Genomic DNA, 16931 nt, shown 5'->3' with positions numbered 1-16931 from the left:
GTTGTCCTGTGTCCTGTGGTCTCTATTTTAGGAAGATTTTTCTTTGTTATATTTTCATAGCTCTATGTGTTTTTGGGAGGAGATTTCCACTGCTCTACTCACGCCGCCATCCTGGCTCCACCCCGAGTTTAGATTTTTGACTCAGCTATGGTGGGCAGTCATTGAAAGGCGTAAAGTTGGGGGCTGGCACAATCATTTATGATATAAGATAAAATGCTTATATCTTCATTGTGGACTGTATCTTTTATCATTACAAAATCTTTGTACCATGTAGGAGTTTAAAAATTTTGCTTCAGTTAAACTTTCATAACTCCTTTTTGTTTTTTATTTCCTACAGTGTGGAGTTTACTTGGGATATCCTACTGAAAATAGCTAATGGGCGTTGGAAATAATGTATCTGGAGTTTAGAAGAGAGGTCTCAGTAGAGAATCTGCTGAGGAATAAACTTTGTAAAATGCCCACATGTAAGAGAGATGTATGGCAGAGGAACAACTGGTCAAGGAAATTGAGTTCTGAGTAGCAGTAGGAAGCTTAAGGAGGAGGATGTGGCCAGAGGTGCCAGATGTTTTCAGAGTGAGGTTAAGTCAAATAGGTTCTAAGTTACAGTAATTTCTATCCCAAGCATCAGTTAATGTTTTCAGATTTTGTTAGTTTTTGCAGTTAATAGAATATTCTTTATTTAATCTTAACTCTGTATTCAGACTGTAACATGATACTTCCTGTTAACTGTATATAGGGGAAAAGATTAAAGCAAGTAGGTGAGATAATATAAAGAAGTAACTTTAGAACAATTTCTCTGAACTTTCTGCTTTACGTAATTTTGAACTTACAGGAAAGCTGAAAGAATAGAATGGTGAACACCCAGTATGCCCTTCTTTTGGATTCACCAGTTTTTAATATTTTTGCCATATTTGCTTTCTCTTACTCTTTTAAAATTCTTTTCATTGAACCATTTGATAGCAAGTTGCAGATATCATGATGCTTTACCTATACATACTTCAGCATACTCAAGACATTTAACATGGATATAATATTGTATTTCATATTTCCCCAATTGCCTTTTACTCGTGTTTTTTTCCCCCATCAAAGATTCAGTCAAGGAATGTGTACTGTTGTGTTTAGTTGGCATCTCTTTTGTTGCTTTAATCTGAAATGGTTCTGTCACTTTTGGACAGGGGAGGGTGACAGTGACATTTTTCAATTGAACAGGCCAGTCGCCTTTACAGTGTCTCACTATTTGAACTTATTTGATTGTTTTCCATAGATTCGGTTTAGATACTTCTGGCAGGAGTGCTCTGTATGTGAGGTTGCGTCTTGGCCCATCTCATCAGGAGGCGTGTCATCAATTTCTCCCCCTGTTGATGATAAGTTTGATTAGTTGGTAAAAAGGTGGTGTCTCCCACATTTCTCCCTTTACAGGTAGCTTTCCCTGTTGAAAGTAATATTTAATTTGTGGGGTGATACTGTGAGAATGTCCTGTTGCCGAACACTCATTCACCTGGTGCTTTTTGCATCTTTTGGTGGGCTTTGCCTGATTTAGTTACTACATTGGTGGTTGCAAAATGATGATTTTTCTTTCTTCATTCCTCCATGTATTAGTCAACATATTAAGAGCCCTCCCTTCACTGCTTTCTTCTGAGTATTACTGTGGACCGATGAGTTCTTTATTTATTCATTGTGAAAAACAAATTTTTATGTCAAACTGTTAGGTTTTTGTGCCAGTTTAGGAATTAAAATGCTACTTAAATGTTTACTGAACTATAGTGTGGTAATAATGTTTACTTAATGCTAATGCTACTTAAATGTTTACTGAACTGTGGTGTGGTAATTTATTTGGAGAAGAAGCTAAAGATAAATGAAAGAGACTTTTGTTTCCTAAAGGCTAAAAGAAATTAAATGACTTATTCAACTTTTGTTAAAACCAAAATTCTCTCTTTTCCCTGTTTTACTTTTGTAGTGAACATTTTTCTTTAATATATGGAAAGTAACATTCAGTAATGGTTGATGAACTGTTGAATTAGGTGACAGTAAATAAACTTTACACATATAAGAAACTTTCTTCTTAAAATAATTAGAAAATGTTTCAAACATTCAGAAAATTTGGAAAATATCCCAGCCAGATTTAATAAATATTGACATTTTTCCATATTTGTGCCAGCTCTCTTTCTCTCTAAGATAAAGCAAATGTTAGGATTTAGTTGTCATCTCCTCCAGAATTCTTCTGAAGTTGTTGTGTATCATTCCAATTCATTATTTATACTTGTACTGTATATGTTGGTATGCAGGTATTGTTTGCAGGTATTATGCTTTAAAATTTTACATAGATGGTCTTTGGTATTTGTTTAACTTGCTTTTTCACCTCTTAAAAATGATTTATCCATGTTGATAAATCTAGTTCATTTGTTTTTAAATACTATGTGGTATTTCAGTGTGTTTATCCATTTCCTAATGATGAATTAGGTTATTTCCAATTTTGAGGGGGGCTTCTTTAGAGCATATACTGCATGCTCTATCAATCCACATCTGTGTCCTTTCTTTTGTGTGTGTATAGATTTCTTTATTTGAAGCTTAAATCTTTATTTCAGTTTTTATGGAATTTTAATTTTGTTAGAAACCCACAAAGAATGTTTTTAATATATTGCAATTGTTTTTAAGAAAGAGGACGGTGAATATATTTTAGCCTTGTCAACACAAGCAACCCGGTGTGATTGTTACTTGAACTTCACTCGTTATGTAGTCTTGAGAAGTATTTCTAGACCAGCGCTGTCCAATAGAACTTTTTTTGATGATGGAAATGTTTAATCTATATACTGTCCAATACAGTATTCACTAGCCACATGTGGCTGTGAAGTACTTAGAATGCTGGCTCATGTTAAAATTTTTGCTTTCAGGGCTGACACTTTCTAACCTTGTCACTGATCTCCTTAATCTGCTATTTCTCCCACCTGCACAAAGAACACTTATTATTTCTCAAATGCCATTTTTCTAAGAGGTTGACTCAGGTGGTTTCCAACAATAGGGGAGGAAGTCTAATGTAGTACAGAGCACAAGCGTAGGAGATAGGTGGACTTGTGTTTTAGTTATAGCTCTTAGTGGTGCTGGCTGTGTTAGCTTGGGCAAATGGTCTAGCCTTTCTGAATGCATCTTTGAAAGGAGATAGTAATACCTACTTAACAAGAGTTGATCTGACACTAAAATGAGATAAGGCATTTAAACATGCTTAGCACAATTTTTGGCATATAAGAACCCCTCTGCAAGTTAGCTGCTGTTTTTCATATTATTACTGTCACAAAAGGATAAGGCATGAAGACAGATGGAATGTACTCACTGGAAGAGCAGACCTTGTGAGTAATAACCTTAGAACTAAACACTATTCCAGATCAAAGGGGGAATCCTTGTTACTTTTGACAAATCAGTTTCATAATTTTTAAATGATGACTAGTAATTGTATAAGAAATGTCATTTTTGTTTTGCCATTCATGATTTATATGTGTCATAGTAGATTGAAGAATTAGACTTATTAGATCTACAGTATTAGCTTCTGATGGAAACCATCTTTCCTCACCCCCTAAACCAATATGAGTATCCATCTTTCAGGTACCAGTTAGAAGTAGGGTACAATATTGCATTTTATCCCTTTAGCAACATACATTATATATAGAGTATGGAGTCTAGAAATCTGAAAACACTCTGCAAATATTCTTAGAATTAATACAATAAAAATCTATAGGCCAAACTTTGAAAAATTTGGTGGCATGTGGATTTTAATCTTAGCATGACTACACTCCTGGACTTCCACCCTCTCTGCAAGTAGTTTTGCTTTTGGGTGTTGCAGGGAAAATGGAAGTTTCTATGGCCAGGACCTGACCCTGAACTACTTGATGATGTAATTGGCTTACGGCTAGGGTAATGCGTCCACACCCCTTGGCAGTTTTTGACTGAGTCACTATATGAAGAGCTCCACCCAATGCTGTCGGCAGAGGCAGAGATGGAGGTGGATTACAGACATGCAGACTGCTGGATGCGGGTGTGATTCTAGTGCTCGACCTACCGCTGTGAGAATAAAGCTGGGTATAAACCCTTCTACCCCAAGAACATTCCATTGTCAGTTTTTGGTCTCACTTAATCCATAGTGTTACCTGCTCAGGGCTGAATCCCTTCGGCGAGACAGGTGTCATTAGTTGAACAAATACTTAAGTTACTACAATAACTAAGAGATGGTTTGTACTTCAAAGAAGTTAATGATCTGGGGGCACATGAGTAAGTACCTGTAATATAAAATGTGCTTAAGCTGTAAAAAGTGTAGAGAAACACGTCACAGGGAAGCACAGGAAAGAACAGAAGAGGTAATAACATTATTTGATTAGGGCCTTGGAGAAGGTCTTAAGATTGTGCCCACAATGCATATTTAAAAAACCCAGACAGACAGTGCCGCCAGCGAGTTAACACTTGGTAAGTACTGTTGACCAGTTCTTTCAGAGTTCAGAGAAGAGAGCATCCCTGTAGGCCCTATTAAGTAGACTTCTTTTATGGAATACAAAGGAGTGGGAAATTTTGCCTCAACAACTGCCAGGTCATTTGAATGAAGTATCTATGCATAGTAACATAATTCATCTTTAAGGCAATGATCTGTCAGATGGGCCAGAATTCTTGTTATTGAGTTAAATTCTCTCCCTTAACCTAGACTATACTAGAAATTCATTGACAAATTCTTGCTCGTTGACTCCCCCCCACCCCTGAATTCATGCAGACCACTTTCTGTCCTTAGCATTTCCTTTTTGTAGGCTTCTTAATGTCTTTGATTTGGCTTCAGCTTCCTTTTCTAATCATGCCTCCTGAGGCAACTTCTTCTCTTGCTTGAGTTTCCACAAAAGCCCTACTTTTCTGCTTTAGTCTTGTCAATGGGTTTCAGCCGTCAATGGGTTTCAGCCCCCAACAAGTTCATTATAGATTCAGTGCGACCAAAAAAATGACAGTGGAATTTTCTTGGGGTGAAAGGGTTTATACCCAACTTTATTCCCACGGTGGCAGGCCAGTCATTAGAATCCTGTCCACTCAGAGCAAGTCTGCATGCAGCAGGCCGGTATCTGCCCCTGGGCCTCTTTGCCCCTGTCATCTGAGTCTCTGACCTCCATGCTGCCACCGCTCCAGCCTCTGCTCTCCTGCAGCTGTGCAGCCTTGCAGCAGCCTAGAGCACTGGGAGGAGCTCTTTATATAGAATCAGTAACAACATATTACCCACACATGTGTAGTGAGCGAGCTGACCAGGGCCAGGTGAGAATCCTGGCCGTAGGAACTTTCACTTTCTCCATAGCTTGGTAGGGGGAATACCTAAAGCAGTAGTTTTCAAACTTGGCTGCACATCAGAATTGTCTGGGGAGAAAGATAAAAATACAGGTAACTCAGCTTCACCTGGGGTTCTGTAAATTTGGGCTGCATGTTGAAACTGCTTTTAACAGCTTAGCATGTGATTTTGCTGCACCTCCAGTTTTAGGGCAGACTGTTCAAGGCAGCTTCTCAAACTTTAGTGAGTGTGTAAATCACCCAAAGGTTTTAAGAAACTGCAAACCCTAATTTAGTAGGACTGGGATGGGGCCTGAACTTTTGAATTTCTCTCCAACACTGTAGATGCCAGTCACAATTTGAGTAGCAAGTTCTGAAAGTAACTTCTGGAATTAGTGAATTTCATCTGATGTGTATTAATTTTTACTCATCTGGATCTCAAGGGATGACTCTTCTAAGTTTTTGGGCAGTGGTTCCTAAAATGTGGGCCTCAGATCAGCATAATCAGCATCACCTGAAATTTAGAAATGAAAATTCTGAAACTCTATCCTAGACCTGTTTAATCAGAATCAGTTCTTCAGGTAATTCTGATGTACGAAGTCTGAGGACCATCGTTCATAGAATTTTCACCATGGTCCTCTGTTACACAGTGAGAAGTAAAAACACATTTCTAACACCTGCAGATAATGCAAGGACATAATTTTCTTGTGTCATTGCATGGGTTAGGATTTCAGAACCACTAATTCATTCAATAAATGTTTGTTAAGTACCTTACTATGGATAAAGTGAAGGCTCCTGTGGCCAGGATTCTCACCTGGCCCTGGTTGGCTAGCTCATTACACATGTGTGGGCAGTACTTCATTATTGACTCTATATAAAGAGCTTTGCCCAGTGCTCTACATGACATGGTGGAGCAGCCGCAAGGCTGCAGGAGAGCAGAGACAAGACTGGAGTGGTGGCGGCACCGAGGAAAGAGACTGAGACGGCTGCGGTGGCAGAGAGGCCCAGAGGCAGAGACTGACTGCTGCATGCAGATTCACTCTGAGTGGATGAGATTCTAGTGATTGACCTGCCACTGTGGAAATAAAGTTGAGTATAACCCTTTCACCCAAGCACGTTCTACTGTCATTTCTTTGGTCACATTGAATCCATAGTGAACTTGTTTGGGGCTGAAACCCACTGGCAAGAAAATTGGGGTAGTCGGCAGGGTTCAGTGGTGACCAAGGAAAAACAGATTGCTGTCATGGAAGGAATGTTTCATCAGGCTGCACCTATGGATGGGCAGACCCTCGAGTGTCCCCCAGTGGACATGTGGTACTGTGAAGGGGTGGAGGACTGGGGTCCATCCCAAGAGAAAGAAAATTTGTTGCTGACTGAAATGGCATCACTATGAAGTGCTGTGGAAATAGTAAAGGCCCAAGAGGAGGCAGCACAAGAAGGAGCAGAGGCCCAAGAAGGAGCAGCATGAGAAGCAGCAGCGCACAGGCTGCCAAGAGCCGTGGGGCAAGAGAGGGACATAGTGGAGCTCTCAGCCCCAGAAATGGAGGACTGGAGGTTTGACAGACAGGTGGTGTTGGAGGCCCTGCTGGTGCCGGAGGCATCAGCCCCTCCTCAGTTGAGACCCCCACCTGGTTGAAAGCCAGAAGGACTTGCAACCGTGGGTTCTTTCAGGAGAGGTGCAGCCCCCTCCTCAGGTTGTGGAGCACTCCGTGCCCCACTTCTGTCCTCAGGCTCAATCAGAAAAGGAAATACGGTCTGCTTCTCGAAGGAAGAATTTAAAGGGCCCTGTGAAGGTCGCGAGGACCCAGATGTGGGTTGGTTTGAAAAGGTAGGAACAGACAGAAAGAAATTGGATGACTGGAGCTGTGGCAACAATTGAGACCAGAGCAGCCATTCCAGCTGCTGAGGACGAAGCAGAAGGCAGAGATAAAGCAACAAGATTGGCCTGTGTGTCTACAAGACTCTCTGCTGGAGAGGCTGGAGAGGGTGGGTATTGTAAGGCTCACCCATGGTTCTTTTGGTTAACTCATTTGAGCAGAACTGGCTTGAATACAGCCAGGATGACCACCTGGTGGCAGTGGATCTACTCAGGCTGGAGGGTTATTATCATTTGTCATAATTTTTGTTATTTTTATGTTGTATTATGTTATTATGGAATTTGGTTACATTGCTCCAGCTTTCTCACACAGGGACCATTGCAGAGGACTGAGGGCACATAGATTGAGAGGTGAGAATCCTGGAGGGGTGAAGTGTGGATAAAGTGAAGGTTCCTGTGGCTAGGATTCTCACCTGACCCTGGTTGACTAGTGCACGCATGGCTACACATGTGTAGGCATTACGTCGTTATTGACTCAATGTAAAGAACTCTGCCCAGTGCTCTGCGCAACACGGTGGCGCAGCCTCAAGGCTGCAGGAGAGCAGAGGTGAGACAGGAGTGGGGGCAATGCTGAGAACAGAGACTGAGACGGCTGCGGGGCAGAGGAGCCCAGAGGCAGAGACTGGCCTGCTGCATGCAGAGTGGCTCTGAGTGGACGGGATTCTAGTGATTGACCTGCCACTGTGGAAATAAAGTTGAGTATAACCCTTTCACCCCAAGAATGTTCTCCTGTCATTTCTTTGGTCACATTGAATCCATAGTGAACTTCTCTGGGTCTGAAATCCATTGGCAAGACATTAATATGTGCTGGCCACTATTCACAGAGACAGCAAAATAGACAAAATTCTCTGCCCTTAAGGAGATTACCTTCTAGTGGTGATGTTAGCTACTAGTTCATATCCATGTATCCATCCATAAGCAATAGATAAAATTGTTTTGCATAGTTTCATACTGTTTTTCCTTAGGTAGCAATTTTGTTTGTTTCATGCTCTTTTTAAAATTGCTCCATTGCTGAGATATGCAGCCCTAAATGACTCAAGACTTCTCTAGAGAATTCTGTCAAGTGAATATCACACAATTTAACCATTCTCCTATTGATGCATATTTTGGTTGTCACCAGGTTGATTGGCTGTTTGCTTTTATAAACAATATTGAATATTCTGCATATGTATAAGGAAAGTTCTTTAGGGAAGTATTTTTCAGACTGTGGGTTGCAACCAGCATGTTTTAAAAACTGAGAGAATAGAATAGAAGGTATTAAAACAGGATAGAAGAGAAGATACTGGTATAGGCATAGTAAAAGCAGTGCCTTGTAGAACTTTTGTTTTGGGATATGTGTGGACTGGATCGAGATGTATAATGTATTTCTTGCTTTGGGTTGTGGACAAAACGTTTAGAGACTCTGCTCTCAGAGTTACATGTACAACCTTAACCTGGTGACTACTGAGCTCCCCAAAGTGGTGGTACAAGTTTACAGTGGTATACTAGTGATATACTTGTGTTTCCATTCTTTTGTATTTTTCCCAATAATTTGGTTGCATTTAAAAATTTTTGTCCATTGGTGAGTATGAAACAGCATCTCATTGTGGTTTTACTTTGCCTTTTCCTTATAACTAATAAGGCTGATGTTAATCCTTTTTTTAATATAGAAAAATTAATAATTTATCTGCTAGGTATCAAATCAGTGTTGAAAATGGTAATGAGCATATTTCTCAGTGGCATATTATAAATATGTTTCCATGAATAGTTGAAATGACTTCCTAGTACTAGTGTTTGACAGTTGAGGAACTTAAGTAGTTTAATTTTATGAGTTTTCTCTTTATATACCATAATCTGTGCTCAGTTCTGCAAACCTGAATCTTTGAATTTGGCATACTGACCTTTTTATTCATATAAGACTATCAGTAGCCATTAGTAGCAGCAGCATTTTATTGATTTAAATACTAATTTTTTTATGTTTGCATAGGTGTCTGCTCAGTATTTTTCTTTTAAAATATAAAAATATCTCCAAGAAATTCAGATGGCCAACAGGCACATGAAAGATGCTCCACATCACTAGTTATCAAGGAAATGCAAATTAAAACCACAATGATACATCACCTCACACCAGTTAGGATGGCCAACATACAGAAGATGAGAAACAACAAATGCTGGTGAGGATGGGGAGAAAGGGGAACCCTCCTACACTGTTGGTGGGAACATAAATTAGTTCAACCATTGCAGAAAGCAATATGCAGGTTCCTCAAAAAACTAAAAATAGAAATACCATTTGACCCAGGAATTCCACTCCTAGGAATTTACCCAAAGAAAACAAGATCCAAGATTCAGAAAGACACATGCACCCCTATGTTTATCGCAGCACTATTTACAATAGCCAAGATATGGAAGCAACCTAAGTGTCCATCAGTAAGTAGATGAATGGATAAAGAAGGTGTGATACATATACACAATGGAATATTACAAATCCTACCATTTGCAACAACATGGATGGAGCTAGAGGGTATTATGCTCTGTGAAATAAGCCAGGCAGAGAAAGACAAATACCCAAATACCAAATGATTTCCCTCGTTTGTGGAGTATAACAGCGAAGCAAAACTGAAGGAACAAAACAGCAACTGACTCACAGACTCCAAGAGGGGACTAGCAGTTACCAAAGGGGAGGGGTGGGGGGGCTTGGGAGGGAGAAGGGGATTGAGGGACATTATGATTGGCACACGTGTGTGTGGGTCACGGGGAAGACAGTGTAGCACAGAGAAGACATAGTGACTGTGGCGTCTTTACACTGATGGACAGTGACTGCAATGGGGTGTGTGTGGGGGGATTTGATAATATGGGTGAATGTAGTAACCACAATGTTTTTCATGTGAAACCTTCATAAGAGTGTATATCAATGGTACTGTAATGAAAAAAAATATGTGCATGTGATATTAAAAATATATTTTCTAAAAAATTAGTCTTTCTATACCTGTCCCCCAGTTCTTCTCCCCAGAAGCAACTACTTTAAAAAAAATCTGATGGGACTTCTTAAACATATATATCACTGCCCCCTTTTGTTTTCTTTTTTTTTTCCCCCAATGTTTTTTCCCCAAATGAAATTCTGTTCATTTTTCTGTAGCCAGTTTTTTTCTCCACCTAATAACATATCTTTAAGATTTTACATTTCAGCAGGGATGGCTTTTACTTTGTTCTTTTCATCTGCTGGGTTGAATTCCATTGTTTAGGTGTATCGTAATTGATCATTCATTTAAGTATTGGTATATATTTAGGTTAAAAAACCAAACTTCAGCCTTTATAAACTGTTGCATTAAGTATTATTGTACATATTTAGATGTATGTGTGTGTATGTCTATAGGATATATTGTGGAAGGTAGAATGATTGGGTAAAGGGATATACTTTCAAATTTTTACCAAATTGCCTTCTAAGAAATTGAACCAATTTATACTCTCTCTTACTGATTCAGAGTGAACTGACTAATATTTAATGTTAACTTTCAAAAGTTCTCATCTTGTTTAGTGTGTATATAGTTGTAGTTTGGACAGAAGCTAGTTATATAGAAAATAGAACTTACTGGCCTTTTTTGCCATTCTTCTTTTACTTCTAAAACCAACAGGAAACTAACATACCTTTCCTTAATATAAAGCTAAATAAACTGTTAAAAATTAGAACAATAGAATAGTTATCCAAACAATACATGAAAGCTGATACTTTAAAGTTACATTATATTAAATTAGGCTATATTTTTGTTACTGCCTTACAAACAGATTACTATCCGCAGTTTTTTTTTAACATTGACTGCTTTCATTGATGGTTTTAAATAGTAATTTACTGCATTTCTCATAAAAAGCATACTGCACGCAATGTCAGATAATAGTTTTAATCAGCATTTTTATTTGCAAGGGACAGAAAGCCAACATGCTCACTTAAGCAAAAGGGGAATAGTTTTGGTTTAGGTGACTGGGAAATTCAAAGGACAGGTTCCACCAGGAGTCAAAAGTTAACAGTGTTTACCTTTTACTTCTGCCTCTGTCTGTCATCCTTTTTCCCTTCTTCGTTGAGGGAGGTAGAGGTGGGTTAGCCACAGGTGGTTTCTGGCCACCTTCATGGAAAGAAAGAACTTCAGAGCAGTTCTCACTCAGCATTTGAATACGAAAATCCCAGGCAGAGACTGGTCTGCCCTGAGTCATGTCTCCATGCAAATGATTAGAAGATGGAAAACTGATGGGATGCCTCATGAGAATCACATGGCATGTGCAAAGGGACGTTCTGTAAAGGGAATGATGCTAGACAAATACTTACAATAAAATATGCCAAATTTTTCTTTGACATAAGAGTTGGGTATTCAGCTAAGGACATGGAATAGATAACATGAAAAGGTAAATTATAATATGAGGTAGCATATGGTTCACAGAAGACTGTAAGAATTAAGAAGAGCTTGGGGGCTTTTTAGAGGAAAATTGTACCAGAATTAAATCTTAGGGTAGTGCTATATTGCACACAAGTTGATTTCTTCTTGAGGTCACTTTTTAGCCAGCCTTTTTTGTTGTTCTTACAGTGGACTCTGAATCTAGGTCTTTATCTTCTGGGTAATTGCAGAGGCCTTGCTTCTGGTCTGTTCCCACTGTCCCATTCATTTTACACACTGAAACCAGAGAAGTCTTGAACATTCTACTCTTGTCCCTGCCCTGCTCAGAAAACCTGTAACAACCCTCATTACTGCCAGAATAAAGTACACTTTAAACTCCGAAACCTAACATTTAAGGACCGTTGCCTTCTTGGTCCAAGGACTGCTTTTGCATTCTTTCCTCCTATAATCCTTTACTTGGACTCAGAACCAGTGTTTTGCATCAACAGCTGAGCAGATCACAGGGCCTGTTTCTAGAAGCAGTTTTGTCTCATTTGCTGACTTATGTTTCTTAAACTTTCTCGTATTTCAGAGAATTCCTCTAGGTTCAGTCTTCCTTTTATTCCTTTTCTGTCATTTATACTTAAATGGATGAGTCCCAAATCATGTCCAGAATACACTGGAATGGATTGGATTATACTCACCATGATGCTTACGAGCATGGTGATTCTGTAATTAACTGAATCTGTGAAAACTGCATCTGTGTAGATAGTGTCATTTCTGTAAAGTTGCCGATGGAAGAGGCTACTTTCTCACTTCCCACAGCAGCGTCTGGCCCAGAGGGATCTCTTGGTCTTTTTTCCACAAAAAGTAATGGGTATATTCTTATCTGGAAAATCTACTTTCCAGTGAATGAATTTTGGGGTGCATTATATAAATTAAAAGATCTTGGCTTTTTATATTGTTTAGCATGTTTTTTTTTCTCCTGGTACCATGTAACCTTTTTAGTTTGCAGATGAGAGTAAGCTAGAGATGAGGAGGGTTCCAGGAGTGAAGGAGGGAGGAGGCTGGTAAGAGATTATCAGCAACTCAAAATCATGGTTAAGAAAACTTAATTATATAATTAATTGATCATGTTAAAATTATTTCTGATATTTAAAAACATATTTCCTATTCTGTAAATATTGGTAAATGTAATAAGAATAATAATACAGGTGCAGCAGTTTAGGGAGAAACTTGTTTCCTTCAATGGTTTTTCTTATTTATACAGCAAAGCTTATTATAATACCCTATAGGTGTCTTCCGAGGATTAAGTGAAATCTGTACACTTGTTATGCTATATATTGATACATTTATATACATATATATCACATCTCATAAACTAGGGAACAGTCTCCTAAAGTTGCTGAACTGACTGCTAAAAAAAAATAGTTGTCTGTTTCTGAGGTAAGCTTCCCTTTTTTTAAATTTCCTGTATTGGAATTCGACTTATCTTCACTCCTTTTTCCTCCTTCCTACGTCTTCCTTTCTGTCTCAACCCTAATCTGTGCTTCATTGTGGAACTCCCTGTTACGTGGCTCTCAGGAATTACTTCTGGCAGAGGAAAAGGGATTCTATACCAGAGAACTGTCTGGTTGGTGAGAGGCTTATCTGTATCGCAGCTGACAGCATGTAAGATCTGTGCCTGTTATCTGATGTGGAGATAGTTTTTCTCATTTATGTTCTTGTCAGATCTTTCACAAATGCACTGTTATTTTTTTCTATTATGTTTACCTGTAAAGCTGTTAACCCCTCTAGGTAATTGAAAACTAATTATAATTTAAAAAATTTTTTTTACTTCTAGTTAGGAATATAATGGAAAACCCTTGAGTTCAGATTTTCTGTGGTCTTAAAAATTAGAGCTACGTCATTGCTCCTTGGTGTTATTTTAACTCGACAATTATTGGAAAAACAGAAGTATGCCTATCTGTTTTTTGAGTTGTATGTCCAGATAGGAAAAAACTGGAAAACGCTTGCTTAGTTTATAGAAATGTACTGATTTGTAATTATCCTGTTTCTTTATTTACACAGGTAGGCGAAAACCAAGAGTACATCGGCCTCGTTCTCCAATATTGGAAGAAAAAGACATCCCACCCCTTGAATTTCCCAAGTCATCTGAGGATTTAATGGTGCCTAATGAGCATATAATGAATGTTATCGCCATTTATGAGGTACTGCGGAACTTTGGCACTGTTTTAAGGTTATCTCCTTTTCGCTTTGAGGACTTCTGTGCAGCTCTGGTGAGTCAAGAGCAGTGCACACTTATGGCGGAGATGCACGTTGTGCTATTAAAAGCAGTTTTGCGTGAAGAAGACACTTCGAATACTACCTTTGGACCTGCTGATCTGAAAGATAGCGTTAATTCCACACTGTACTTCATAGATGGGATGACATGGCCGGAGGTGCTGCGGGTGTACTGTGAGAGCGATAAGGAGTACCATCATGTTCTTCCTTACCAAGAAGCAGAGGACTATCCTTATGGACCAGTAGAGAACAAAATCAAAGTTCTGCAGTTCTTAGTCGATCAGTTTCTTACCACAAATATCGCTCGTGAGGAATTGATGTCGGAAGGGGTGATACAGTATGATGACCATTGCAGGGTGTGTCACAAGCTTGGGGACCTGCTTTGCTGTGAGACATGTTCAGCAGTATACCATTTGGAATGTGTGAAACCACCTCTTGAGGAGGTGCCAGAGGATGAATGGCAGTGTGAAGTCTGTGTAGCACACAAGGTGCCTGGTGTGACTGACTGTGTTGCTGAAATCCAAAAAAACAAACCGTATATTCGACATGAACCTATAGGATATGACAGAAGTCGGAGGAAATACTGGTTCTTAAACCGAAGACTCATAATGTAAGTAAATCTGGTCTTAATTTTTGTTGTACTTAAAATTAAGCCAGTTTCCTCCTGATTGATATATTAGGACATGCCACTGCTGTCATATAAACCTCTGTGACTAATAATTAATCATACAGTTAATTTCTAACTTGAAGGGATATGTACGTTAAAGCAGTTTTTTAAATTTTAAAGCAATAAGAGTGAAAAAAGGCAAAACACATGCTCTTGTATTCAGTACTTGGAAAGGAAATAGAACATTACCAGACAGAATGCCACTGTGCAGCCTTTCTCTGTTCTGTTTCATCTGGATTACACCTGAAAGAAATCTACACACTAATTTTGCTGTTAGGATTTTCTTGCTTCTCTTTTTAGTTTTACTATATTTGTGTGTAAAATGGAGCAGCAAGAACTCACCAGCTGTCAGAGGATAGGTTAGTTCTGCCATTACTGGTTGCAGTTTCCCAGGAGAAGATGAGCCCAACAGACTCATGGTCATTGTCTGGCTTCTGCTTTCCTGAGGGTTTTCAAGAAGCTCTCAGGCAGGTCAATGGGTGATTGAAGGCAGTTTGGGAAACGAGAGCGTTTGCCCCAGTCTGGGTATTGGGCAGGGTTGTATGATGGACTTGGTTTTGAACTTCCTGTAGAAATGTGCGCTGGGGGAGTGGTTTACTTTGTATTTTCAGCTTCTAAAATCTTCAAAGCCTTCTTGCAGCTCTCAGAATTGGTCAAATCAGAAAATCTGTGGTGGGAGGAAATGAATGTTAGAGCAGGGCAAGTGGAGAAGGGAGCAGCAACTTCACCAGTATATGGTCAAGCTAAGCCAGGTGGAGATAAGTATCTTTGCCAGGTTCACCAACTCACCCGCCCTTGGTTTATAGGAGGTGGTACAGAGTAAGCATAGATCTTCAGAATTCCATGTGGTTGTCTTGCTGCAGTGCTGCCATTGAGAAATCTGAATCCCTTTATTGATTCTTTGCATCTGACCGGTTTGGACTACGAGGGAGCTATAGAATCTTCTCTTTGCTTCCAGTGTTGTGCAGTGTTAGAGTGATAACGGCCCTGTGTGGGTCTGTTTTCACCCATGGGGTATTTGGTGGGCACTTTCAATCTGGCAGTGGGGTCCTTCAGTTATGAGTACTTCTCTTGAGGACTTCCTCCTCTCCTCCTCTCAGTGGTGTTTACCTTGAGCTATTATTTTACTGAATTTTGAACTTCCTGTTTTGATCTTCTTTTCTTTGCCTTTCTCTCCAGTTTCCCCCTTTGTCATTTTTCCTCTTGGTGGGATGTGTTTGTGTGTGTACGTAAGTGTTGCTGAATTTTTCTGTATTTTCTAATCTTGGTCTAACAGCCTTCCTTTTGAGTTTTTTCTTTTCTGCTGTCAGATTTCTATTTTCCAAGGGCTCTCTTCTTAGAAATCTTCTCCTTTAAAAAAAAAATCATAATAAAATTCTATTTTTGTTTCATGGGTATGTTTTCCTTTCTCTGAGGATATTAATGATACTTATTTTGTGTCTCTTTTCTCTGTTTTTTCCAAGTTGCACCTTCCTGATGTTTCTTTTGGTCTTTTCCATCTTCAGACTATTAATCTTAATTTTTTGGGTAGATCTTTTCAATTCTGAGTTTAACCATTGGGTGATTTTCTTAATCTGTTTTATTGGGAATCCTTGATGTCACTCATGATCTTTAGTCCTTCCTCTTGAGCTGGTCAGATGGCTCAGAGAGGCCTCTTCTGGTGTCCTGCTTGGAGTATGAGGGTCTGGCTGGTGAGCACAGACAGGCTGCATTTACCATGCATACAAGCATTTACTGTGTGTGTAGCCACTCAGTGCCTTAGTTTTCTGTACAGTACCGTTGTTCGCACCAGAGCCTAATGTTCCCTGGGCCAGAGAACCTAAGTTTTACCTCCTTTAAAGACTGAACCATTTGTGGCTTGAAGAGGGTGGATGGTCTAGGGATCTGCCCCTTAAACAGCTTTTACTCAGTTCTCTGTTATAGATACTCTCCTCCTCGTTTATCAGTGTCTTTTCAGGATTGTGATTGTTGTTTCTCAGCGCCAACCGTTTGGTTTGGAACTGGGCTTTCTTGGCTCTGCTAAAGGAAGTTATCACCTGTCCGTTTGCTTTCTTGCTTCCAGAGTTTTTTGTTGTCTCCTATTTTCTCTGTCCCTGTGAGTTTATGTCTTTAAAAATAATTCTTTAGTAGTTTTAAGAGGTTTTCAAGAGGGAACAAAATAAGGTGTGGATTCAGTATCTTACCTTAATGCAGAAACTGATATGAGAAACAGTATAAAGTGTTAATACATATATTTTGTGTGTTTTTTGATTTTTTTTTTTTTAATCTGTGTAGTTTTTTTTCTTGCCCCTATGACTCCCAAATATTTGGTCACGGTGTGCTCATTGTACCATCTTTCTGACATTTTTCTGTGGAGATGGTAGCATGGAGAGTTTTGTTGGCAAGGTCATTATAAATGGTGAGATAAATCTGACCACATTTTGGTTTGAAGCTTAATGCTGTATTTCATTTTAAGAGAAAAGTCAGTGATACTGTCTAT

The 16931-nt window shown here is 39.2% G+C and overlaps 1 protein-coding gene across 16 annotated transcripts in view; it reads left to right on the top strand.

Moving 5' to 3' along the window:
* BPTF (bromodomain PHD finger transcription factor) overlaps window positions 1-16931 on the top strand; it is a 156360-nt gene that overhangs the window by 28451 nt on the left and 110978 nt on the right. For all 16 annotated transcript variants that reach the window (XM_036997508.2, XM_036997506.2, XM_036997507.2 and 13 more), the window contains exon 2: window positions 13573-14395. In XM_036997508.2, coding sequence (XP_036853403.2) covers window positions 13573-14395 — 823 coding nt within the window. The remainder of the gene's footprint in view (window positions 1-13572; window positions 14396-16931) is intronic.

This window comes from Manis javanica, chromosome 4 (genome assembly GCF_040802235.1).
Source record: "Manis javanica isolate MJ-LG chromosome 4, MJ_LKY, whole genome shotgun sequence".
NCBI lineage: Eukaryota > Metazoa > Chordata > Mammalia > Pholidota > Manidae > Manis > Manis javanica.
The sequence above is the reverse complement of the archived record's forward strand: the minus strand, read 5'-3'. Positions and strand labels throughout refer to the sequence as shown.